Genomic DNA, 24,373 nt, shown 5'->3' on the forward strand with positions numbered 1-24,373 from the left:
ATGTAGATGAAGGGAGTAGAGACCAATCAGAGGAACCTGAGGAGGCTGGAGAGATGGCTTAGTGGTTAAGCGCTTGCCTCTGAAGCCAAAGGACCCCGGTTTGAGGCTCGATTCCCCAGTACCCACTTGCAGTGGCTGGAGGCACTGGCACGCCCATTCTCTGCCTCTTTGTCTGCCTGTCGCGCTCAAAAAAAAAAAAAAAAAGAACCTGAGGAATGGAGGAGCATTGCTGTTTGTCTTTCTGTTTTGAGATAGGGTTTCCTAGCCCAGACTGGCCTCAGACCTGCTGTGTTGCTGAGGATGACCTTGAATCCCAGCACTCAGGAGGGGAGGCAGAGGTAGGAAGATTACCTTGATTTCAAAGCCACCCTGAAACCACATAGTGAATTCCAGGTCAGCCTGGCCTAGAGCGAAACCCTACCAAAATCTAAAAAGGGTGTGTACCAACACACAGAAATAAGTGCTAGGGATGAAACACAGGGCTTCATAAATGCTAGGCAAGCACTGTCCCTGCTGATCCATATCCACAGCTCAGAATTGCTTATTCTATGGCATGAAATACTGGTATTGTCTTGTGTTTTACTTCAGAAAGATTTTTTTAAATTTACTTATTTGAGGGAGAGAGAATGAGTATTGGTGTGCCAGGGCTGCCAGCCTCTGCAAACGAATTCCAGATGCATGTGCCACCTTGTGCATCTGGCTTTATGTGGGTACTGGAGAATTAAATACAGGCCATAAGGCTTTGCAAGCAAGTACCTTTAACCACTAAACCATCTCTCCACCCTAGAAAGATTTAAGAACTGGACACTTAGCCAGGCATGGTAGCACACACTTTAATCCTGGCACTTGGGAAGCAGAGACTGGAGGAGAATCACTTTGAGTTTGAGACCAGCCTAGGACTACAGGCTGAGCGAGTTCCAGGTCAGCCTGGGCTGGCGTAAGACCCTCCCTTGAAAAAAAAAAGGCTTTTCCTCCTTATATGGTTCAGACCCACTCTCAAATCCTGCCAAAGATCAGATGTTTAAAAAACCAGAAACCTGGGTGCCCACAGGAGCTTATTCCTTCCTGCCCGTAAGGTGATGTCCACCTGAACACAAAGTGCCCCTCCCCTCCATCATCCTCCAAGTCTTTGCCTGGCCCAGGCTTCTTGGGAGGAAACTGCACACTGAGGCACTATGAAAGTACTGTATTCCAAGCGAGGGGCGCACACAGCTCTGGGAAGTAGACTGCCTGTGAGGAGTCGCAGGGCCTCCCTGACTGCCCACACAGGGCTGGGTGAGACAGGGCCTAGGATTTAGGCGAGTGCCTGAAGGCCAGGTGGACCACTGCCTGTGAGGAAATCCACCAGGGCCTGGGAAGCTGTTACCACCAAGCTGAGCTCAGGGTCAGACCCCTAGAATTTGCAGACTACCCAAAGGATGTAAAACAGGGAGCTTCTGTAATAGTGGCCCATTTCCTCCAGGACATGAAGGGCAGGGCTTGGCTATCTCCCTAAGAGTCATGGCAAGACAGGCAGCAAGACCAAGGCTTGCACCCCAGAGAAGCAGGGTTGTCAGAAAGGTCAGAGGCTTCAGCCAACCTGTGTAGTCCTCCCCCAGAGTAGCCTGTTTATTAATAAAGCACACGGCTGTAAACCAGGCATTGCTCTGGTGCCTTCACTGGTACTCTTCACAACAACTGAGGTAGGTGGTGATGCCCCATCTTACAGATGGGGAGACTGAGTAGTCCTATGTCTGGCTATTCATCCACATCAGCTGACCTTGTCCCGCAACCTCAATGGTGGGTGACTCGCCACCAAGACTGATCATCACGGAGACATTCCTTGTGGCCAGCCAGTGGGTAGTATACCCGTGCCTCAGCTGTCAGTGTGCCTTGAGAGTCACCTCCACAGGAAAATGGTCGCTGATGGCAAGAGCCTGGAAGAAGAGAGAGCCTGAGCCCCACTGCTGGGCCTTCTGTGTACCCAACACCCCACCTGAGAAGCGCACAGCAGGGTCTGGGGATCTGGCCACTGCTGTCTGTAGTGGTGCAGTGGGCCTCACACTGCCCTCAACAAGGAGGAACAGGTGAACAAACTCTTCCTGAGGGTTGGAGTTCTAGGAATCCTGCTTTCAAAATCCTTTGCTGGAGTGGGTGGGCAATGTAGAACCCTCACAGGGGATGCATTTCACTGGCCCCTCCCTGCTGCTATTGCTGGGGGTCCTCAGGCGCCCCATCACTGCCCCATCACGCGCTCACCTGGGCCTGATCCAGGCCAAATTCCTCCTGGAAGTCGCGCACGGAGGCCGACTGGGGCTTCAGGCTTTTGCGCAGGTGGGAGCCACACACCACGATGCGGTCATAGGCACAGTCCGAGTTGCCCACCGTGGTGTCAGCGCTGTCGGGGATGAGCCACTTAAAGACCTCGCTGCTGCGCAGGCGGATGGAGGCCCAGTCCTGGGCCCGAACATAGCTGCAGTCCGCATTGAAGTCGCCCAGGAAAAGCAAGTCCTGTGGGCGTGGTGGAACCGGTCTGAGCCATTCTCAGTGGCCCAGAGCCAGCCTGTGGGACGCGGATGAGGAGGGACACTTACATCAGTGCCCCACTTGTCTATCACGTCCAGGTACACATCGTAGAGCGCATCGATCTCTGTCACAGCCTGGTGCGGCGCGGCGTGCAGGGGAATGAGCACCAGCTCCTTGGCAGCTGTGGGGGCGGAGCTAAGTGTAAAGGAGGGGTGTGGTCTGCAAGGGGGTGGGCCTAAAAGGGAGGGTGGTAAACACTCACCAGAGCTAGGTGCTGAGAACTTAACCACGAAAGGCTCCCGGCTGAAGGCATCTTCCGGGTCTGGATACTGGTATGTGTCCACAACAGACACTGTGTCTTTCCTGGGAGCAGAGGCCCAGGTGGACTGCGAAGCCTGCCCCCTGGCCCCCGGCCCATCCCCGCCCGGTTGCCCGCCCCTCACCTGTACACAAACAGATACATTTCCTTGTAGTGGTCCCGTCCCAGCGGCTTGCTGCTCACAAAGCTGTACTTGTGCTTGGACACGCTGCAGGGAGATGAACCGGCCCTGGGTTAAGGGGCTGCACCCCGTGACAGCGGCTGAGGGTCATGGCGAGAAACCCAGCCTGCCGCACCTGTTAACGTGCTCCATCAGCGCGGACACCGCGCTCAGGTCTGGATCACGCACCTCCTGCACTAGCATGATGTCGTAGCCAGCCAGGATCTGTGGGAGGAATGAGCAGGTGCACTGCAGCCGCCTTGTCGCCGGAGCGCAGCCCCAGCCCCGCCCAGGCACTCGGCATTCGGGCCTCACCTGTGCTATGATGCTGCCACAGGCTGGGTCTGACACTTTGCTGTCACCAAAGCTCTGGATGTTGAAGGCTCCAATGCGCAGTGCTGAGGCCCCCACGGCGCCCAGGGCCCAGAGAACAGCCATCAGGGCCTGGGGCCAACCCATGGCAAAGCAGAAAGCCTGGGAGGGACCTACCCCAGAGTAACACAGAGACCTGGATTGATCAGTCTAACCGGCCAGGTATGGCACCCGTCTTCCCAAGGTAGTGTGTTGGGCTCTTGGCCCATGATGTCTTCCCTCTGAAAGACTGGAAGCTCAGCCCAGCCCCAAGACTTACCGGACAGTGGATGAAGTGTCAGTAGCTCAGGGGTCCTGGGCCAGTGGGAACTGGGGACCTATTTTAACCCAAGATGAACTGCAGTTGTATACTCTCAGTGACTGATGTCAAAGCACCCACAGGTATTTGAGGCCCTGGTCCAGGGAGGGACTACACTGGGTCCCGCCCCTTCCAGTGGAGTAGATGACAGAATTCATGGCACCCATTTCATTCAAACCCAGGATGACAAGGGGCAGGAACTTGGCAGAGCAGCTCCAGAGACCTAGAATCATGACAAACCTCTGGCAACACCCTCCGCCCCCCCTCCACAAACAGCAGGTTGTATGAGAAGGGAAGCCACTTTTAGGCCCAGCCTACTCTTGTCTCCACCTCCCCATAAACTAGATGGCCCAGAATCTGCCTCCTCAAGCGCACCATCCCCGCAGGGAAGCAGGCAGACAAATCAGGAAATACCAGCCTTCTCCTAGCCTGGCATCTCCTGCTGTGTCCATACCTATCCATCCCAAGGCACGAAGCTGAGGCTGCTCAGCTGCACTGTGTCCTAGGTCTCACCACCTGTTCCTCAACCCATGGCAGACCCAGGGTTGGAGGCTGAGAAGCAACACTTCCCACAACATGACAGGCTTGGGGAAGCTAGGGTCACAGCTCCAGCTGGGCAGGGCAGCAGTAAGAGGCTGTCTATCAACATGCCAGACACCCACACGCCTTCAGGCACCTTCCGCATGAGCAGGCAGGTGTGGCCAGGGGCACCATTAAAGGCAGTGGTATCAACCCTGGAGGCTGCCTCTACCTCAACATCACAAACTGCAGGTTTTCATGTTTTATTGTAAAACCAAAAAAAAAAAAAAAAAAAAAAATCGCTTCAACATATTCACACTTCCCATCTTCCTTGGAAACCTGAAGTTCTGAGCTGTCTTCTGTGCAGGCCAGGCAGGCACTTAGTGTCCTTGCCCTTGCCCTGCCCCAGCCCAGCCGGGACCCCACAGGCCTCCACGTTATACGATGACTGTCTGCACCTCCAGCTGGCCTTCAGGTGAGGCAATGACTAGCTCGCCTCCATGCTCAAGGATTTCTATGTCCTCCGATGACACCATTGTCACAGTGGCCTGCTCAGTACTGTTTGTGCCTGCACGGGCTGCCAGCACGGTGCCCTCGCTGATAGCTGAAGCCAACGTCATGGCCACCTGTTCTGTCAGGCTCTCAGGAGTGGCAATGGTGATGGTGTCGGCAGCAGCAGCCTCTGGGCCCAGTGCTGCCTCCTGGTCCATGGTCACGTTCTGCACAATGATCTGGTGTCCGGTACTGGCCTGGTGCACTATCTGCTGCACCACCTTCATGATGTGGCTGTCCACCTGCAGCAGGGACCAGAGCTCAGCCTAAAGGGGCTGCTCAGCACCCAGGTAGCCCCCCCCAAACTTCTCCCAGACCCTCACCTCCGTCTGGGTGCCTTCAATGATTTCTGTGGCTTCGCTGGTCTCTGTGTCATCTGCAGTGGCCTGGGCAGACAGTCAGAGGTCAACCTGGGCCAGTCCAGGTCCATTCTCACCCCACGAGCCCGCACCCACCTCGATGATGTACTCTTGGGTGTCAGCCACCACAGATGAGAACTCCACCAGCACAGTATGGGGGTCTTCTGAAAGCACAGTGGCAGCCATCGAGGGACTCTCCTCAGACACAAGCAACTCCTCCACCTCCAGCAGGCAGCCCCCTGCTGACACAGCAGCTCAGTCAGGGCCAGGGGATCCCAGCCCTCGCCCCCTCCTGCCACTTGCGGCCCAGACCTTTGGTGCGCAGGTGCCGGTTCAGCGTGCCATGCTCAGCGAAGCCTCGGCCGCACTTGTAGCACTTGAAGGGCTTCTCGCCCGTATGGTGCCGCACGTGCCGCACCAGCGAGCCCTTCTCCCGGAAGCCTCGGCTGCAAAACTGGCACACGTGCGGCTTCTCCTCCAGGTGTGTCCGGAAGTGCACTTGCTGGGCATTCTGTGGAGACAGCCTGACCTCAGCCACATGTCTCAGCTCCCCCACATACTGCTGGCTCTGGATGAGGGAGCAGACTGGCCGACAGGGCTACAGGGAGGGTAGGGCAGGGGACACAGGCACAGCCCGCACCCTTAGCTGAGGAGCAGAGGATGGGGTCAGGCACTAGGGTTCCAGGACCACAGGCCCACCTTAGTCTTGTAGCGCTTGCCACACTGGGGACAAGGGAATGGCCGCTCATCTGAGTGGACACGCCGGTGGCCGCGCACGTGGGCGATGGTCTTGTAGAGCTTCCCGCAGTCGCCACAGCGGAAGCGGCGCTCGTGCACGTGCACCTCCTGGTGCTTCTTGAGCAGGTAGGCCTTGAGGAAGGCCTTGCCACACTGTGTGCAGGGGAACGGCCTCGGCCCTGGGGCCACATGTCGTGTCAGGCCAGGCCCACCACGCGCAGCCCAATGGCCTCCAGCTGCATGCCACAGGCCACTTACAGGACCCCCACCGCCATGAACCTACCCACCCTCCTGGCGCTCACCTTCATGGCCTCGCTTATGGGCCTCAAGGGTAGCTGCTGTCGGGAAAGTCTCGCTGCACTGAGGGCAAGGGTGGGTCCTGGGCACAGCTGAGGCCTCACTGGTCACCTGCTGGGAGACCACAGGCAGGCCTCCAGCACCTGCTGCAGGCTGTGCCCTGAGAGCGCCCAAGACAAGACTCAGCTATCCCCCTCCCGGCCCAAGGGAAGACAATCAAGAGACCAGTGGAGAAAGGCACAGCTGAAAGCAATGCGATGGGCACCTACTGTCTCCATCTGCTCCACCTTTATCAGGGGCAGTTCTGGAGGTCCGTCTCCCAGGGCCTGGGGACTAGATTCAGAGGAAGGGCCTGGCTCCAAAGCCCCTTCTTCCCCAGTGACCCGCTCAAGGACAATGCCAGAATTCTGCATGGCCTGATGCAGCAAGTTCTCCCGGCTGCCCTCACTGGAACAGGGAAGCTCCTCAGGGCCTGGTGGCTACATATGGGAGGTAGAGAGAGGGACACTGGTCAGGCAGCCCAGCACAAGGCACCTGCCCTCAACCACCCAACAGGGCAGACCCATGACAGGCCCAGGGCACCAGGGGACTGTTCACACCCACAGTAATTGTCAACTGCCTTAGACTTCCCTAGGTGAAGCCCAGCCCGTCTCCATGGGCCCAGCCCACTCTCCCTCATCCCATCCCTGCTCTGCGACATGCCATTTCCTAAGGAGTTCTCTTTGCAAGCAGACTAGTCCCCAGGGACAGGTTCAAGTCTGTACTGGTCTTACTGGAGCCAGTGCCTAAACACAGCCTGGCACTGTGTGGGCAGAGGGCAGCCCAGCCCCTACCTCTGGAGCCAGGGCTTTCATGCCCAGGGGCAGCTCCTGCATCTGGACATGGACTTCGTGGATGACTGTGCCCTTAGCATCTGTCACCAGATGAATCACGGGTGATGTCTCCATGGGCTCGCCTGTCACAGACGATGCTGTAACTGTCCCCACAGTGGAGGCACTGGATCCTTAAAGGCAGAGCTGAGTGAGTGCTTGAAGAGGCCCCTATTGTGGTGCCCAGGCTGGCAGCCAAGGATCAGCAGCCCAGGAAGCCTCCCCACCATGCTGACCTGTGGGCATGGGCTCTTTGCCCACAACTGCATCCTTGCTCATGCTGAAGCGGAGTTTTTCTGTGCACGGGGTGAGAGATTTGAGATGCCGGGTTAGGGCGCCTGACTCCCGGAAGCTCTTTCCACACTTGGCACACTTATAAGGGCGCTCATCTATTGAAAAAAGAGTCAGCCCCAGGTGAGGGACAATGACCTGTGATGAAGGGAAAGTAGGCATGGAGCCCCATCTCTTCACCTAGGAGCCAGGAAAACAAGGCAGGGGTGGGGCAGTCAGCAGGTTGCTATATGGTTCTGGCCCCTGGGCCCCAGGATGCTCACCTGTGTGCCGCCGGTGGTGGCGGATAAGCGAGCCCTTGGTCCGAAAGGAGGCCCCGCAGAGCTTGCACTCATGGTCTTTGCGGCTACTGTGAGTGACCATGTGGGCCTTAAGGATGCTACCCTGTGGGAGAGAGGTGGCAAAGCTCAGGGCACCTCCAGGGGCAGCAGCAGGCAGGGGATGCAGCCAGCTCTTAGCCCCAGGGGCTCACCGTTTTGAAGGTCTTGTGACACAGCATGCACACATAACGACCTTCCTTGTTCACCAGAAGTTTAACCTGGGCCTGCTCACTCTCCCCAGCAAGCCCAAGCTCCTGATGGTTAGGGCTGCCTGGGGCTTCTGCCATCTCACCATCCCCTGGCTCTGCTTCAGCAGCCACAATGACCTCTTTGATGTGTCCACTACCTGAGGAGACAGTGCAACATAGGCCTCAGACTTACCACAGGCCCTGTCCAAGGATCCCTTCAAGGATGACCACTGGGGACCATGAAAGTCCTCCAGCCTTAGGGCCTGGGACCTGGTATCGAACCTGCACTGAGAGAAGCCCTAAGAGGCATCCTGACAGGGTGGAAATGCCAGCTACAACTCTTGGAGCTCAGTGTGGAAACCTACCTTATTCTCTAAGTCAAGAGGACACTTGGGTCCTGGCAACAGGGTACAGAGGCAAGGAGACAGCTGACAAGCCAGACTAACTCCCGACACCTTTCCTGCTCACTACCTCATTCCCACCAATATAAAAAGGAGACAGTTCCAGGGACTGTCAGCTAGCTGGGCTGCTGGTGGGTGGACAGACAGAGCACTGCCCAGGACAAACTGAGAATACCAGGCCTGGGAGGGCATGGATGGGATGGCCTGAGAAATGGAAGGCAGGTTTTTGCACTTCTCACAAATGCTGAGGAAATCTGACAATGTGCAAAGCTATGCTGTAAACACACTTCATATTTTCTACTCATAAAAGTGACGAGTGGGAACTATAGCTGTGAATCCACTTCTTAGAAATCATCTCCACTCCGGCTGGCGTCTTGTTTTGACAAGCCATTCTCTCAAAACAGAATGAAAGCATCATGAGTCAGAAACAGTTAAGGGCATCTCTCACCCAGGCCAGCTCAACACCCCAAAAGGATCTTCCCAGAGGACAGACAGAAGGACACAAATACATTAGCCCAAAGGAAATGAGTTTGTGTCTAGTGCAGAGGCAGCAGGGCCTAGAGGGGTGCCCAACCCCTCCAAGCAGCCCTGCTGATGAAGCCCTGCCCCTGAGGGTGAAGCCCAGCAATGCCCACCACCCTCTCTGCCTTTGCTTCACCCCGGGCCAGCAGGACTGCTAGTGGCCATGGATCCAGCCAGCCAGGAAGCCTGCAAGGGGTAGAGACAGAGCAGAGAGGCCCTGAAGTACAGGCAGGGGCTACTGTGATAGGCAGAGGCTTGGAGGCCATGTGAGTGGGAAAGGGCCTGGCTGGCAGAACCTGGACACACACCTGATGGGAGGGAACTTGTTTCCCAACCATCACCACCCACCCTAGAAACCAAAGTGTGCACAGGAAAGAGCAGGACCACACCCCCACGTAGACATTCCTGAGCTGACTTCCTTGCAGGAATAATAGGAAGGGTGGTGAAGACCAGGACAGGTGTCCCAGCTTCCTCCCTTTGAGGGCAACTGCTCAAAGGCGCCCGCCCAAGCCCAAGGCTGGCCTCCCCCACAGCTCCTCCCTCTTCCTGCCCCAACTGAAATCCACAACTTTCCAGGGCCAAGTTCTACCTATTGCCCCACTCCACCTCGGGTCTAGCTGCCCATTCTCCCGCCTGCCTTGGGCCCTCACCAGCAATGATCATTTCCTTCCTCATGCCCACCATACTGGGTCCTGTTGCCCTCCCCTGGCATCTGCATACCCAGCCACTCAGCCCCTGGCTCCCTCCGTCTGCTCAGGCCCCGGGTGCCCTCTGAATGTCCCCCTGCACACTCAGCAGTCTTTAATTAACGTGCATTTCACCCAACCCAGACCTTTCAATACCTCATATACTACTGCACGTTAGTAATATGACACTTAAATTTCAAAACAGTCATCAAAGAGGCTTGGCATTGAATGCTCATAAAAGCCTGGTGAGAATCAGGACAGGAATCCTTGAGCCAATGTAAGCAAGCACTAGGGAGTGAAGGCCGAGGTCAAGCAACAAGTCACGGCCAGCTACAACAGCAGGGGCACTCAGGCCACTCTACACTGACCCTCCAAAGACAATCGCTGGACCAAGAGGGACATTTAGAGATCTACCAGAGGGTGCTGACTGGGGGCAGGAGGCAGGAACAAGAGAGGCATTAGAGCCATGGGGAGGACGCTAGGAAGAGCAGCACAGAGATAGCTTGGGAAAGCACACACGAGACCGACAAGCTCGTGACAGGGCACGGTGAAAGACCTTATGCCGGCAAATGTTCCAGGGCAGTGAGAAATGTCCTGGCTCCCCTTCCTGGAAGAGTCTAGCAACTACTGTCCCCTTCTTATAGGGCCTTCCCAGGGGAGGGTTCACACTTCAGTCCGGCTATGGCCAGGCCCCATTCTTTGGAGAGTGGAAGGTGTGGCAGCAGAGACCTCCCAGCCCTGACTATAGACTGCATCAGATCACTGATTTCTCTGAGCTGACAGCCACTGGTGGACAGCAGGCTTACCAACAAGGTCCGGAGCATGGCTGATGTCTGCTGCCAGAGAGGCAGCCTCCACCACAATGTGGGCCACAGTGATGGGCTCCTCTGGACCAGCCTCCACTGCTGTGGGCACCACCTACAGATGGGGTTGGAAGGCAAAGAGGACACATCTGTATGACCAGAATTTCAAGAGAAGAGCCTGAGTCTCTTAGTGACATGGTATGGAGGGACCTGGGGTGCACAAGCCAAGTCCATGTCCTACAGGATGGCTATGGAAGGGGTTCGCTTCACCCCACCACCCAAGGACCATGACTAAGTCCAACTCCCAGCAGGGTCCCAGGGTGGGGGTCAGCCCCACCACTCTTAACACCTCCGGTCTCCATAGCCTGGACACAGAGCACTTCAAAGAAGTACTCCTGGTGGGAAGCTAGGCGGACTGCAGGAGTCAAGGTGCAGTATTCACACCTACAACCCCAGGCTGGTGGTCAGAGGGGAGGCCCCAGCAAGGAGGGGGCAGACAGAGAACACAGGGTCAGGGGGAGCCAAACCAGTTGCAATCTCTTCTGGACCACTCCCCACTGGTAGCCTGAAGCCACCGACTAGTCCTTGAGGTTCCCTTCTCTTTTGGGGTGACAACACTAAAGACGAAACACAGGGCATCATGCATGCTAGGCAAGTACTCTACTACTGAGTTACATCTCCAGCCTCTTTTCACTTCTCACTTTGAGACTAAGTTGTTCAGGCTGGCCTTAAATTCACACTTTAGCCCAAGCTGGCCTTGAACTTGCAATCCTCCTGCCTCAGCCTCCCCCATTAACTGGGATTATAGGTCTGTACTACTACCTAGCCTGACCCCCCCTTCTTCTCCCCCCCCCCCTTTTTCCCCTTCCTTCTTAATTCCAAGTAGGAAGATCACTGTGAGTTCTAGGCCAGCCTGGGCTAGAGTGAGACCCTACCTCCATAAAAACAGAAAAAAAGGCAGTCAGTCATGGTATTGCACACCTTTAATCCCAGCACTGGAGAGGCAGAGGTGGAGGATGGCTGTGAGATCAAGACCACCCTGAGACTACATAGTGAATTTCAGGTCAGCCTGGGCTAGAACAAGACCCTACCTCAAAAAACCAAACCTAAAAAAAAAAAAAAAAAAAAAATGGGGGGAGGGAGGCTGGAGAGATAGCTTAGCAGTTAAGATGCCTGCAAAGGCTAAGGACCCAAGTTTGATTCCCCAGGACCCACATAAACCAGATGCACAAGGTGGTACATGCATCTCGAGCTCCGTTGCAATGGCTGAAGTCCTTTGAATACCCTTTATTCCCTCTATCTGCCTTTTCCTCTCTTTCTCTCACCAAATAAACTTCTCTTCCAAATATATAATTAAAATATTTAAAAAATAAGTAGATAGGGCCAGAGAGATGGCTTAGTGGTTAGGGTGTATGCCTGTGAAGCCCAAGGACCCAAATTTAATTCTCCAGGTCCCATGTAAGCCAGATGTACACGGTGGCACATGCGTCTGGAGTTCATTTGCAGTGGCTAGAGGCCCTGGCACGCCCATTCTTTCTCTTTCTCCCCCCCACCCCACTTTCCTCTCTGTCTCTAGTAAATAAAAATAAATTAAGCAAATAGATAGATAGAGCTGAGCTAAGAGACCCTCAGATCCAAGAAAGGAGGAGCCCCAGTTCCCATCACTGCAGGCTGATAAATATGAATCACCCCAGGCCATCTAGGGAACCCCAGAGTATCACAGACTCCTAGTGGCACAATGTGGTCCTCCTTCACCCACAGCCAGATGTCTACCCCCTGATGCCCTCGCGTCACGAATAACCAGCAACAATGGTTGTTGTGGGTGCCCTTCCTCCACCTGGCAAGTGAGCTCATCTACAGGAGCACATGTGGTGACAGAGGGCAGGGCTCACCTCCTGGCCCAGCCCTGCAGTGGCAGCAGGGGTGGGGGGCAGAGCCTCCTGTGGGGTACGCTGGCAGGCCTTCTGAATCTTGTGCTGAACGAAGTCCTCCAAGGAAGTGAACTCCGCCTGGCAGCGGCCACATCTGTGCACGTCATCTTCATCTGCAATAAGCCTGCTGTCGGGAGGTCTGGGGGAACCAGGGTCCCATCAGCTTCCCTTCCAGCCCCAGATAAGACCCACCCAAGGGTAGTATTACCAGAGCTCCTGCCCCAGCACTCACAGACACTGCTGAGAACATGAGAACATGTTGGGAGGATATCGAGAGCTAGGGAACCCCAGGATATAGCTACCATCTTCTGGACGCCTACAGAAGCAAAGTCCACCCCAGGGAGACCAGCAGTGGGTGATCCTGAGCACACATTTATCCTACAAGTGTGTCATATCCAAAGCCCCCATTCCAGTGACGGGGAGAGCCACAGAAGGAACTCAGATGCAGAGGGACTCATCCAAGCCACTCTGGAGAAAGCAGAGGACCAGTCCTTTAGACCCTGGGGAGGCTACAGATGCAGCTCAGTGGTGGAACACTTGCCTAACATGCCCAAGGCCCCTGGGTTTGCTCCTCAGCGTCACACTCTCATAGGCACACAGAAAGACAGCTAGGGGTCAAATGAGGTTGAACATGCCCTCGGGCAGGCATCTCAGTGACCATCTCTAAGGTGCTTCCTCAGCTGTAAAGGTAAAGCTGAATGACTGTGCACACCTACCTAGAGCACAACAGGAGCTTCCTAATCCACCTGTGACCAATCTTTTCTTGAGGTAGGGTCTCACTCTAGCCCAAGCTGATCTGGAATTTACTATATAGTCTCAGGGTAGCCTCAAACTCATGGCAATCCTCCTACCTCTGCCTCCTGAGTGCTGGGATTAAAGGCGTGCACTACCACACCTGGCTTTTTCTTTTTTTCTTTTTCTTTTTCTTTTTTTTTCTTTCTTTTTTTTTTTTTTTTGGTTTTTCAAGGTAGCATCTCACTCTAGCCCAGGCTCACCAGGAATTCACTATGTAGTCTCAGGGTGGCCTCAAACTCACGGTGATCTTCCTACCTCTGCCTCCCAAGTGTTGGGATTAAAGGTGTGCGCTACCACACCCAGCTCAATCTTTTTTCTTTTTTAATTTTTATTTACTTTTTATTTATTTGAGAGAGAAGGGGCACACCAGGGCTTCCAGCTACTGCAAACAAACTCCTGGCCTCTGGACCACTGTCCCTGGACTCTTCACTATCACCATCCCAATACCCACAGGCGACACTTCCTGTTCACTGACACTTCCCTACTGTGTGATGGCCACCGGAGAACATCACCAAACTGTGCCACCACTCTGAGGAAATAAATGACTACTTCCATCCCGAAAAACTGGCTTGCCACCTAGCCAAACCTAAGGATCTATCTAGATGTTTGGCTCCCGTAAAAGACTGTGAGGGGCTAGGAAGATGGCTCAAAGGTTAAAGGTACTTGCTTGCAAAGCCTTCCATCTTGGATTCACTTCCCCCAGCACCCACATGAAAAGACAGATGCAGGGCTGGAGAGATGACTTAGTGATTAAGTAGATTGCCTGTGAAGCCAAAGGACCCAAGTTCAATTCCCCAGGACCCATGTAAGCCAGATGTACAAAGTGGTGTATGCAACTGTAGTTCATTTGCAGTGTGTCCATTCTCTCTCTCTCAAATAAATAAATAAATTTTTCTTTCTTTTTTTTTGTTGGTTTTTTGAGGTAGGGTCTCACTCTAGCCCAGGCTGACCTAGAATTTACTATGGAGTCTCAGGGTGGCCTTGAACTCATGGCAATCCTACCACTGCCTCCCGAGTGCTGGGATTAAAGGCGTGCACCACCATACCCGGCTTAAAAAATAAAAGTATTTTTTAAAAGACAGATGCAAAGTGTCACATGGGTTTGGCAAGAGACCCTGGCACACTCACACACACACACAAGTGCACAAATAGATACAAATAAAAATTTTTAAAGGTCTGCCAGTTCCCACCAACTCACAGTCTCATATCCAGGTCAAACCTGGAGAAGCCATGTCAGTGACAAATTAATGACAAATAAAAAGGCAAACCCAAGCTATGACTCACCAGGCCACCTGACAGAGGGCAGGCAGTCCTCTCTACATGGCTCATAGCACTGACATTGCCCACCACCCTCTTATTCTCCCACCCAATTCACTGATAGTCTGACTCAGTACCAAGGTATTACTGCTGAAAGGGCCCCTGACTCAGAAAAGGGCACGCTCAACTCCTAAAGGGACTCCTATCAAATTGGTACTGTCCCACTCCAAGGGGAAAACAAACTTGCACTGACACCATGAATCCAGTGGGGACAAAAAGTACTTCAAAATCACTAACTAACCTACTTCCTGTCTGATCCAACCTATAACCTCGTGGGACCAGCTAAGAAAAGAGACCTAAGCCACCTTCTGGAGAGATGGCTTAGCCAGTTAAGGTGCTTGCCTCCAAAGCCTAAGGACCCAGGTTCAATTTAGCTAACCAAGATTCACAGGTGGCGTATGTGTCTGGAATTTGTTTACAGTGTTGGAGGCCCTGGCGTGCCCATTCACTCTGCCCCTTCCTCCCTCTCTCTCTCTCAAATAAAATAAAATAAAATAAAATAAAGCCGGGTGTGATGGCACACACCTTTAATCCCAGCATTTGGAGGCAGAGGTAGGAGGATCGCTGTGACTTCGAGGTCAGCCTGGGCTAGAGAGAAATCCCCACTTCAGTGGGGAGGGGGACCTATCAGTACCTAGATAATGAACTCTCAGCCTGTCTGGGCACTGTCCTAGGCACACACAAATGTGCTGTTAATTCTTCTTAACCTCGTATGAGATATAAATGGCTGAATTGAGGAGCTACATCTGGTCCTCGTGACCTGACTAACAACCTTAAATCTCCTCTGTCTTTATGAAACTGAAAAGTAACAACAGCAGCCTTCCCAATAAAGAAAAAAAAAAACCTTAAATAGAAGCCAAAAGCCGGGCGTGGTGGCGCACGCCTTTAATCCCAGCACTCGGGAGGCAGAGGTAGGAAGACTGCCGTGAGTTTGAGGCCACCCTGAGAGTCCATAGTGAATTCCAGGTCAGCCTGGGCTATACTGAGACCCTACCTCGAAAAACCAAAAAAAAAAAAAAAAGAAAAAGAAAAAAAGTGAAGCCACCATAAAAATAATAATAGGGGCTGGAGAGATGGCTTAGCGGTTAAGGTATTTGCCTGCAAAGCCAAAAGATCCCGGTTCGACTCTCCCAAGACCCACTTAAGCCAGTTGCACAAGAGGGCGCATGCATCTGGAGTTCGTTTACAGTGGCTGGCGGTTCCGGTGCACCCATTCTCTTCTCTGCTTCTTTCTCCCTCTCAAATAAATATATACACGTATAATAATAGCATTCCTCTGGGTAAAGGCGGACGGCACGACCCTAGGCCCATTCGGCAAGCCCTGAGGCCCCGCCCCCAGGCCCCAGCCCCGCCCCAGGGCCCGGCAGGCTCGGGGCCCGGCTGATCACAGGGAGCTGGCCAGCGCCAGAGCCACGGCCAGCGGCGACGGCCCGGGACCACCGGAGAAGGCCGAGATGCGCGCGCCCCGCGAGCAGCTGCGAGCGTGCATGCGGGCGGCCCGTAAGCGTGAAGAAGGCGTGCAGACGCTCGCGAACCCGGGAGCGGAGCCGGGACGGCCGTGCGCCGCAGCCCGACTTCCCGCCAGCCTGGACCGAACCGCCCCGCATCCCGGCCGCCCTGGGCTCCTGTAGCCCCGTTACCTTCCTCACTGAAGGGCGCCGGGAGGCCGAGGAAGCCGCCGGGGGCCAAGGCCGCCGCCGCCGCCGCGACCTCGCCCTCGCCCGCTTCATGCCCGGCTTCGGTCCGGGCTTCTGCCGTAAGAGCGGCCGTCACCCGCACTGCCATCGCGCCCTCCATGTCGCAACGCGCCGCAGGAAGATGGCGGATTTACGACCGTGTCGTCATAACAACAGGCCGCCCTGAGACCTGCGTGAAGGAACGGCGAGGGGCGGAGCCAGGCAGAGTCTGACGAGCGGAAAAGAGCAACTGGGAGGTGTGGCCTCGAGCCGCAGAGGAGGGGCGTGGCCACCTAGAGTAGATTGACAGGCGGGTCTGGGGCGGGTCCGCTGAGGTGGGCGTGGCCTGTCGCAGCCCGGCTTGTGCGCTTAGACCGAACAGCGCTGCGGGGGAGCGGCATGGGGCGTGTCCCGGGTCCGTGGATTGCACCCGGATTTGACAGTCTGAGGAGTGGAGAGACCAGCGCTCTTTCGTGAGGTCGCCTAGAGCCCTAGGCTTGGACTAGGGGTGCGATGATCGATGGTCTCGCCAGAACCGCAACTCCAAAAGGCCTCCACCAGCATAGAACCCTAGTACGGACCAGGGGTCCAGTGCCCACCGCTCCTCTCCCTAGAGTGTTAGAATCCACCTGATGATTACCCTCCGGTCACGAGAAAAGAGCATCATTCGGAGATAGCTCATGTGTACCTTTGCAAAGCCTTTATTTTTCTATATTTTTTGTGATAAATTCACATAAAAATCACCACTAGTAAACCAGCATGCCTTTAATCCCAGCACTCAGGAGGCAGAGGTAGGAGGATCTCCGTGAGTTCGAGGCCAGCCTGAGACCACATAGTGAATTCAAGGTCAGCCTGGACCAGAGTGAGACTCTACCTCAAAAAAACAAAAAATCAGGCTGGAGAGATGGCTTAGCGGTTAAGCGCTTGCCTGTGAAGCCTAAGCACCCCGGTTCGAGGCTCGATTCCCCCCAGGACCCATGTTAGCCAGATGCACAAGGGGGCACACGCGTCTGAAGTTCGTTTGCAGTGGCTGGAGGCCCTGGCGTGCCCATTCTCTCCCTCCCTCCCTCTCTCTCTCTCTCTCTCTCTCTCTCTCTCTCTCTCTCTCTGCCTCTTTTTCAAAAATGTCTGTCACTTTCAAATAAATAAACATAAGAAATAACAAAGCAAAAAAAAATACCACCAGTGACATTGTAATACACTGACCACGTTGAGCCACCATCATTGCTATCTAGTTTCAGAACTGTGTGTTGTGTTGTTGTTGAGACAGGTTCTCAATCTGTAGCCCAGGATCAGTGCTTCAGCACTGGAATTACACTTGGCTTAGTTCCAGAACATTTTCATCATCCCAAAAGGAAACCTGACCTGGAGATGTAGCTCAGTTGGTAGAATGCTTTCCTGAAGTGCAAGAAGCCCTGAGTTTGGTCCCAGCACTACATTAAGATCAGGCATGGGGGCTGGAGAGATGGCTCAGCAGTTAAAGGCACAAAGTGGTACATGCCTCTGAGAGATGTGGCCTAGAGCCACATTTTATTTATTTTTATTTATTTTATTTGCCTGGCAAATAAATAAAAATATTTTTTATATGATGGAGAATGGAATTTCAAAGGGAAAAGTGTCAGGGGGGAGGGAGGGAATTACCATGGGATTTTTTTTATAATCATGGAAAATGTTAATAAAAATTTAAAAATTAAAAAAAATATTTTTTAAAGAACATGCAAGCTGGAGAGTTAGCTTAGTGCTTAAGTCACTTGGCTGCAAAGCTTAAGGACCCAGATTCAGTTCTCCAGTAAAGCCAGATGCACAAAGTGGTACACGCATCTGGAGCTCATTTGTAGGAGCTAGAGGACTTGGCACACCCATTCTCTTCCTCTCTCCTTATAAATAAATAAATTAATTTTTTTTTAAATGCAAGGCATTGTGGCACACACCTTTAATCCACCACTCATAAGGCTGAGGTAGGTGGATCACCAGCCTGGAGCCACAGAGTGAGCTCCAGGTCAGCCAGAACCAAAGTGAGACCTGCCTGGAAAAATTTAAAAATACAGGTAGGTGGTACAGGCCTGTAAATCATAGAAGTTCATGGTCAGCCTGCATACCTAGGGACTTTGAGAATAACCTGAGCTACACAAGGCCTCTCAAAAAAATATGGTGGGGCTAGAGAGATGGCTTAGCAGTTAAAGCATTTTCCTGTGAAGCCTAAGGACCCATGTTCAAATCTCCTGGCCCCACTTAGCCAGACACACAATAATACAAAAATGCAAGGCCACACTTGCATACAAGGAGGTGCATGTGTCTGGAGTTCATTCACAGCAGCTGAAGGCCCCGGTATGTTCATTCTCTCCCTCCCTCTCTCTGTCCCAAAAATAAAGGTGTGGTAGCACACACCTTTAATCCCAATACCAGGAAGGCAGAGAGGCAGGGGGATCACTGGGAATTCGAGGTCAGCCAGGGACTACAGAGTGAGTGCCAGGTCAGCCTGGGCTAAAGTGAGACCCTACTGTGAAAAATGAAGAATGACTGGAGAGATGACTTAGTTAAGGTGCTAGTCTGTGAAGCCTAAGAACTCATGTTTGACTCTCCAAGTCCTACGTAAGCCAGATGTACAGTGACGCAAGGCCGCACTTGCGCACAAGGGGGCAGACGAACTCCAAATGCGTGCGCCCCCTTGTGGATCTGGCTAACGTGGGTCCTGGGGAGTCGAGCCTCGAACCAGGGTCCTTAGGCTTCACAGGCAAGCGCTTAACCGCTAAGTCATCTCTCCAGCCAGAAAATTGGTTTTGATGGTATAAAAATAAATACAGATATAAAAATGAAGATCTCAAGCACCTCCATTTTGGAGATGAAAAAGCTGAAGCCGAGAGCTGTCAGGACCCTTGTCCCAGGGCTAGCCCCAGTACTCTAACCCAGCAAGGATCTCTCGGGGCTTGCTCTGACAGCTCAGTAGTTCCCTACAGCCAGCTGGATGCTGGTAACTGGTTGAATGACACCATCCGCGCCAGTAAGCGCAGCCTCCATGGGAGATGGCACACAGACACGGCCCAGAAGAGCAGTGTGTCCCTCAGCAGGCTGTCCCCATGCTGTGCTGCTGCTGGAAGCACGGTGACCTTCGATTTGGCAGGAGCGTACAAAACGCAAGTGGAGTCATCGGCATTCAGGCGATGATGCCTTCGGCGGGTGAGTCACTCCCGAGTGCGGGATTTTAGCACGGAGAGTGGTTGTGTGTGTTTCAGAAGGATCCTTCCGACTGCCACCTGGAAGGATCTCAGGTGTCGGTCAAAGCTGGAGGGGAGCACACGGTGTGGGGATACAGGACGGATGGATGTCTCTGAGAGAGGCAAATGGGAGATTTAAACAGGGTGGAGAATTTTGAGCACAAGGTGTTGGGAGGACTCCAGGGAGAAGATGAATCAAGAGCCCTGGGACACTCTGTTGGGACTGTGTGAAGAGAAATGGAAAGATGAGAATCCAGCAGGGGATGTCAACAGAGAGGATGACCCATCACGGAGATACCAGCATGTAATCCCAGCACTTGGGAGATGGAGGCAGAAGGATCACCACAAGTTCAATGCTACATAGTGAGCTCATAACCAGCCTGGGAGTTGTTGCTGAGGAGATGGCTCAGTGGTTAAAGATGCTCCATTTCAAAGCCTGTCAGCCTGGATTCAATTCCTCAACAACCTCTATAATGCAGAACAGGCATTTGATTGCAGCAAGAAACTCTGGCATGCATACTCACACATAAAAAAAGAAAAAAGAGTTGGGCATGGTGGCACATGCCTTTAATCCCAGCACTCAGGAGGCAGCAGTAGTGAATTTCAGATCAGCCTGGGCTACAGTGAGACTGTACCTCAAAAAAACAAAACAAAGGGCTGGAGAGATTCCTTAGCAGTTAAGGCACTTGCCTGCAAAGCAGAAGGATCCAGGTTCAAGTCCCCAGTACCCATATAAGCCAGATGCACAAGGCAGCACATGTGTTTGGAGTTCTTTTGCAGTGCCTGAAGGCCCTGATGTGTCCATTCTCTCTCTCTCTCTCTCTCTCTCTCTCTCTCTCTCTCTCTCTAATAAATAAATGAAATCAAAAAAAAAAAAAAAAGGAAGCCATGCATGGAGGTGCACACCTTGGATCCCAGTATTCTGGAGAATAAGGTGGAAGGATAGCCATGAGTTTGACCCCAGCCTGGGCATACGCGTCTGGAGGTCATTTCAGTGGCTAAAGGCCCTGGCATGTCCATTCTCTCCCCTGCTGTCTCTCTCTCTCTCAAATAATGAAATAAAAATAAAATATTTTTAAAATGTTTATTTTTATTTTATTTATATATTTATTTGAGAGAGAGAGGCGGGAGGGAGGCAGCCGCTGTAATTGAATGCCAGACACATGCATTACCTTGTGCATCTGGCTTGCATGGGTCCTGGGGAGTCAAACCTGGGTTCTTTAGCTTTGTAGGCAAGCACCTTTACGGCTAAGACACCTCTCCATGCCAAAATAAATATATATTTTTTAAATAGTGGGTTCCTTTTCTCGTTTACAGGCCAAGATCAGCGTACTGCACTGTTCCTTCCAGACCCTTCCTGGACCTTTTCTACACCCTCTCTTTCTTTCTCTCTCTCTCTCTCTCTCTCTCTCTCTCTCTCTCTCTCTCTGTTGCACTTCTCTCACTGTGTGAACTCAGTCCTTATTATATGAAATATGATATCAGATGAAAAAAACTAACCAGATGTTGTCCAGCTTTGGGGTCCACTGATCTTTTTTTTTTCCCCTGAGGTGGGGTCTCACTCTGGCCCAAGGTGACCTTGAATCCACTCTGTAGTCTCAGGCTGGCCTCGAACTCATGACAATCCTCCTACCTCTGCCTCCTGAGTGCTGGGATTAAAGACGTGCGTCACCATGCCTGGCTGCCCACTGATCTTAACCATAATTTTGCATTGTTCACCTAGTGGCTGTCTCTGTTTCCTATCTAGAAACAGGTATGCTAACAGTCTCTGCCCCAACCCCAGAACTGTCTTGCCATTCCGACAAGATGTCACTGAGGACTGGCACTGAGTTTTCAGTCTTAAACCACAGCAATCAACTAAGCACTGCAGATACTATCAGGGTGAAATCCTCATTTGTAACCTTTTATCAAGTTGAGAGAGCAAGACAGGGACCCCAACTGTGAAGGAGAGCAGGCAGGTCCATGGAAAAACCTCACACAAACTGAAAAGTGCATGACTGGCTGCTTGCACCAATTGTGTGTGTGTGTGTGTGTGTGTGTGTGTGTGTGTGTGTGTGTTTTCAAGGTAGGGTCTTGCTCTAGCTCAGGCTGACCTGGAATTCACTGGCAGCCACCAAGCCCGGCTGCTTGCACATATTTTAACACCTGAGCGCTACTTCACGTCGCTGGCTGCCACACAGTCTGGGAGCAAAGGCCTCTCCCCTGGTGATGGTTAATAATGGAGCGCACGCAGGGGTTCCACCCTGCTGTACCAGGCTCAGCCATCTTAACAGGAGAGGGTCAGAGCTCAGTGTGACCTTTTAAATTCTTGATGGGCTTATGGGCTCTTCTGATTGGTCCCTGTGGTTTTCACCCAATTTGCATGACCACTCAGGGGTTGCTTGTGTTTATATGAACTTCCCTCCTAGCTACTCAGGACAGACTCCCTGTACTCTGGAGAAAACTTGCTTGAAGAATGAATCCACCATGGTGATGCACTCCTTTAACGCGGGAGGCAGAGATAGGAGGACTGCCAAGAGTTCAAGGCCACCCTGAGACTACCCAGTGAATTCCAGGTCAGCCTGGGCTAGAGCAAGACCCAACCTCAAAAACAACAACAAAAAATGAATCCAGGGCTGGAAAGATGACTCAGAAGTTAAGACTTTTGCCTGTGAAGCCTAGTGACCCAGGTTCGATTCCACAGTGTCCCCATACAGCTAGGGGCACAGGGTGGCACATGCACTTGGAGTTCTTTTGCAGTGACTAGAGGCCCTGGTGTGCCTATCCCTCTTTCTCTCTCCCTCTTAATTCTCTTAAATAAATACATAAATAAAAATATATTTTAAAAAATAGAATGAGAGCCAGGCGAGTTGGCACATGCCTTTAATCCCAGCACTCGGGAGGCAGAGATAGGAGAATCACTGTGAGTTCAAGGCCACCCTGAGAGTACATAGTTAATTCCAGGTCAGTCTGGACCAGAGTGAGACCCTATCTCAAAAAAAAAAAAAAAAAGAATGAATCCAGCCAGGAGTGGTGGCACATGCTTTTAATCCAAGCACCATGAGTTCAAAGCCAGCCTGAGGCTACAGAGTGAGTCCCAGGTCAGTCTGGGCTAGAGTGAGACCCTTACCATTGTACCCTTGAGGTTGGCAAGCCTGCTGCCATGAAGTTTTTGTTCATGTTGTATTCCTGTGTAAGTAAATCCTCACTCATTAACACTTCACTAGTCCCTTACATTCTCTGGGTGCATAGACAAGGACTTGGGAAAGAATTGACCATTTTAAAATGCAATACTTCAGATGGACGGCTCACCTCCCAAAAACCAAACACAAAATATTAAAAAGAAGGGTGGTGGGCTGGAGAGATGGTTTAGTGGTTAAGGTGCTTGTTGCAAAGCCAAAGGACCCAGGTGACTCCCCAGGATCCACATAAGCCAGATGCGCAAGAGCATGCACGCATCTGGAGTTTGGTTGCAGTGGCTAGAGGCCCTGGCGCACCCATGCAGTCTCTCTCTCAATCTATCTACCTACCTATTTTTTTTTTTTTTTGTGTGTGTGTGTGTGTATAAAAGGGGGCTGCTGGAGGAATAGCTTAGAAGTTAAGGCACTTGCTGGCAAAACCTAAGGACCCAGGTTTGATTCTTCAGTACCTACATAAGCCAGATGCATAAGGTGGCACATGCATCTAGAGTTCATTTGCAGTGGCTAGAGGACCTGGCATGCCCCATTCTCTCTCATTCCCTCTCTCTCCTCTTTCAAATAAATAAAAATAAAAAAATATTTTAAATATTTTTTTGGTTTATTTTTATTTATTTATTTGAGAGCAACAGAGAGAGAAAGAGGCAGAGACAGAGAGAGAATGGGTGCGCCAGGGCTTCCAGCCACTGCAAACGAACTCCAGACGTGTGTGCCCCCTTGTGCATCTGGCTAATGTGGGTCCTGGGGAATTAAGCCTTGAACTGGGGTCCTTTAGGCTTCACAGGCAAGCGCCTTAACTGCTAAGCCATCTCTACAGCCAAGAAGACTATTTTAAAAATAGTTTTATTTAGCTGGGCATGGTAGCGCACACCTTTAATCCCAGCACTCGGGAGACAGAGGTAGGAGGATTGCCATGAGTTCGAGGCCACCCTGAGAATAGTGAATTCCAGGTCAGCCTGGGCTAGAGTGAGACCCTACCTTGAAAAAGCAAAAAAAAAAAAAAAAAAAAAAAAAAAAAAGTTTTATTTATTTGAGACAGACAGTATGGGTATGCCAGGACCTCCTGCCATTATAAACAAACTCCAGAGCAATGTACCACTTTGTACATCTGGCTTTACATGGGTACTGAGGAATCAAACCTGGGCTATCAGGATTTGCTAGCAAGCAACTTTACCCACTGAGCCATCTCTCCAGCCCAAAGATGTTATAGATAACTGGGATTCATGAGGGAAGCAAAGGGAATGGGAATTGTAGAAAGGGAGTTGGGAATGTAGATGTCCTGATAAAGGGTAGCTCTCAAGAAGGAAAACACTATTGTTCTGATTCCTGGCTCTAGCGAAAGTGATACGATAAACACACTCTTGGGTGGAGAAGATGGCTCAGGGATTAAAGGGGTTTGCTGTCAAACCCTGATGGACTGGTTTTGATTCCCCATTACCTATATAAAGCCAGACCCAAAGTGGTGCATGTGTGTGGAGTCTGTTTTCAGTGTTAAATGGCGCGTGTATGTGTGCGCGCGTTATGGGCTGGGCATGGTGGCACACGCCTTTAATCCCAGCACTCAGAAGGCAGATGCAGGAGGCTCACCATGAATTCATGGCCATCCTGTAACTCCATAGTTAATTCCAGGTCAGCCTAGGCTAGAGGCTAGAGTGAAACCCTACCTCGAAGAAATATATATACATATAAATAATTTTATGGGACTGGAGGGACGGCTCAGTGGTTAAAGGCCCTTGCTTGCAAAAGCCTGCAGGCCCGATGTTCAAATCCCCAGTGCTATGTAATACCGGATGCACAATGTGACACGTGCATCTGAAGTTCATTTGCAATGGCAATAGGCCCTGCCGTGCCCATTCTGTTTCTCTTCTTGCACACGCCTCAATAAAAATGTCAGTTGTTAAGCCGGGCGTGGTGGTGCACGCTTTCAATCCAAGCACTCGAGAGGCAGAGGTAGGAGGATTGTTGTGAGTTCGAGGCCAGCCTGAGACCTATACAGTGAATTCCAGGTCAGCCTGAGCTAGAGTGAGACCCTACTTCAAAAATTAATTAATTAATTAATTAAGT

General features: G+C 52.3%; 2 protein-coding genes across 6 annotated transcripts; both read right to left on the bottom strand.

The window, feature by feature from the left end:
- Positions 1–1,170: 1,170 nt before the first annotated feature.
- Positions 1,171–4,465, bottom strand: Dnase1l2 (deoxyribonuclease 1 like 2). 2 transcript variants are annotated; one of them, XM_045161734.1, is made up of 7 exons: positions 3,616–4,465; positions 3,300–3,469; positions 3,121–3,209; positions 2,949–3,032; positions 2,574–2,868; positions 2,239–2,490; positions 1,171–1,916 (listed from the first exon to the last, which is right to left on the bottom strand). In XM_045161734.1, the coding sequence occupies exons 2-7, from the start codon at positions 3,441–3,443 to the stop codon at positions 1,863–1,865; spliced, it is 918 nt and encodes a 305-aa protein (XP_045017669.1). In that variant the 5' UTR covers positions 3,444–3,469; positions 3,616–4,465; the 3' UTR covers positions 1,171–1,862. The 2 variants fall into 2 exon arrangements, with proteins under 2 accessions (XP_045017669.1, XP_004652049.1); XM_004651992.2 differs by having other exon boundaries at positions 2,574–2,686; positions 2,768–2,868; positions 3,300–4,465.
- E4f1 (E4F transcription factor 1) lies at positions 4,466–16,039 on the bottom strand. 4 transcript variants are annotated; one of them, XM_012947436.2, is made up of 14 exons: positions 15,883–16,039; positions 12,092–12,243; positions 10,203–10,314; positions 7,752–7,945; positions 7,543–7,663; positions 7,225–7,377; positions 6,953–7,122; positions 6,389–6,598; positions 6,125–6,230; positions 5,784–6,001; positions 5,397–5,595; positions 5,181–5,323; positions 5,049–5,111; positions 4,466–4,967 (listed from the first exon to the last, which is right to left on the bottom strand). In XM_012947436.2, the coding sequence occupies exons 1-14, from the start codon at positions 16,037–16,039 to the stop codon at positions 4,611–4,613; spliced, it is 2,355 nt and encodes a 784-aa protein (XP_012802890.1). In that variant the 3' UTR covers positions 4,466–4,610. The 4 variants fall into 4 exon arrangements, with proteins under 4 accessions (XP_012802890.1, XP_004652247.1, XP_045017668.1 ...); XM_004652190.2 differs by having other exon boundaries at positions 6,125–6,233; XM_012947437.2 differs by having other exon boundaries at positions 4,949–4,967; positions 5,233–5,323; positions 6,125–6,233.
- Between the last annotated feature and the right edge of the window lie 8,334 nt (positions 16,040–24,373).

Source organism: Jaculus jaculus, chromosome 11 (assembly GCF_020740685.1).
Source record: "Jaculus jaculus isolate mJacJac1 chromosome 11, mJacJac1.mat.Y.cur, whole genome shotgun sequence".
Taxonomy (NCBI): Eukaryota; Metazoa; Chordata; class Mammalia; order Rodentia; family Dipodidae; genus Jaculus; species Jaculus jaculus.